Raw genomic sequence first — 670 nt, 5'->3', positions numbered from 1 at the left:
GGCCTGTTTCCAGCCTCCTCCACGAGGCTGGGGCTGGCGTGGAAGGGAATTGATTTGAGGGGACCCCTTAAAAGCTTCACAGAGCTTCGGTGTTTAGACTCATCACTTTCCTGAATCCTACTTCCTGGCTGTTCCCCAAACCTTCCTTGCAGGGGCCCCGGGCTTTCTCAGTGCCACACTGTTGTCCCCTGCTCAGCTCTGCCTGCTGGCCTGGGGCTGACTGACAGAAAATGTGCTAAAGAGATCAGCCTTTCAATTCTCTTTCCAATTCCCTGCCTCAGCTCAGTCTTGAATCATACGAGCTCTCTCACACACAGACATAGACACATAAATGCACTGGTACACACACGTGCGCGCATGCGTGCGTGCGCGTGCACACACACACACACACACACATACACACACGTCCTTACTCCAGATCAGTGAGAAATCTTTGTTTTTAGCTGGCCACTGACAGGCCGTGGCCATCTTGTCCACGGGTGCATCATGGAGAACCCAGCACCGCCAACCTCAGCATCAGAGGTGGGCAGGATTCAGGCAACTCAAAGCCCGTGGCCATGAACAAGGGAGAAGTCATGCCCAGAGGGCCTGGCCCCTCAGGTGAGTGTCCTGGGTTTTGATTTGGGGGGTGGAGACCAGGGGTGAGGGCAGAAACCTCTGTCTCTGACTC

At 55.1% G+C, this 670-nt stretch overlaps 1 protein-coding gene across 1 annotated transcript in view; it reads left to right on the top strand.

The window, feature by feature from the left end:
* The window catches only part of LOC104983410 (uncharacterized protein CXorf49 homolog), a gene marked incomplete at both ends in the record, with an annotated part of 1,980 nt that extends 1,380 nt beyond the window's left edge, over positions 1-600 (top strand). Inside the window, one exon of the mRNA XM_010832857.1 lies at positions 444-600. Within this exon, the coding sequence (XP_010831159.1) occupies positions 444-600 (157 nt within the window). The remainder of the gene's footprint in view (positions 1-443) is intronic.
* Between the last annotated feature and the right edge of the window lie 70 nt (positions 601-670).

This window comes from Bison bison, unplaced genomic scaffold (genome assembly GCF_000754665.1).
Source record: "Bison bison bison isolate TAMUID 2011002044 unplaced genomic scaffold, Bison_UMD1.0 scf7180017862533, whole genome shotgun sequence".
NCBI classification, from domain to species: Eukaryota; Metazoa; Chordata; class Mammalia; order Artiodactyla; family Bovidae; genus Bison; species Bison bison.
The sequence above is the reverse complement of the archived record's forward strand: the minus strand, read 5'-3'. Positions and strand labels throughout refer to the sequence as shown.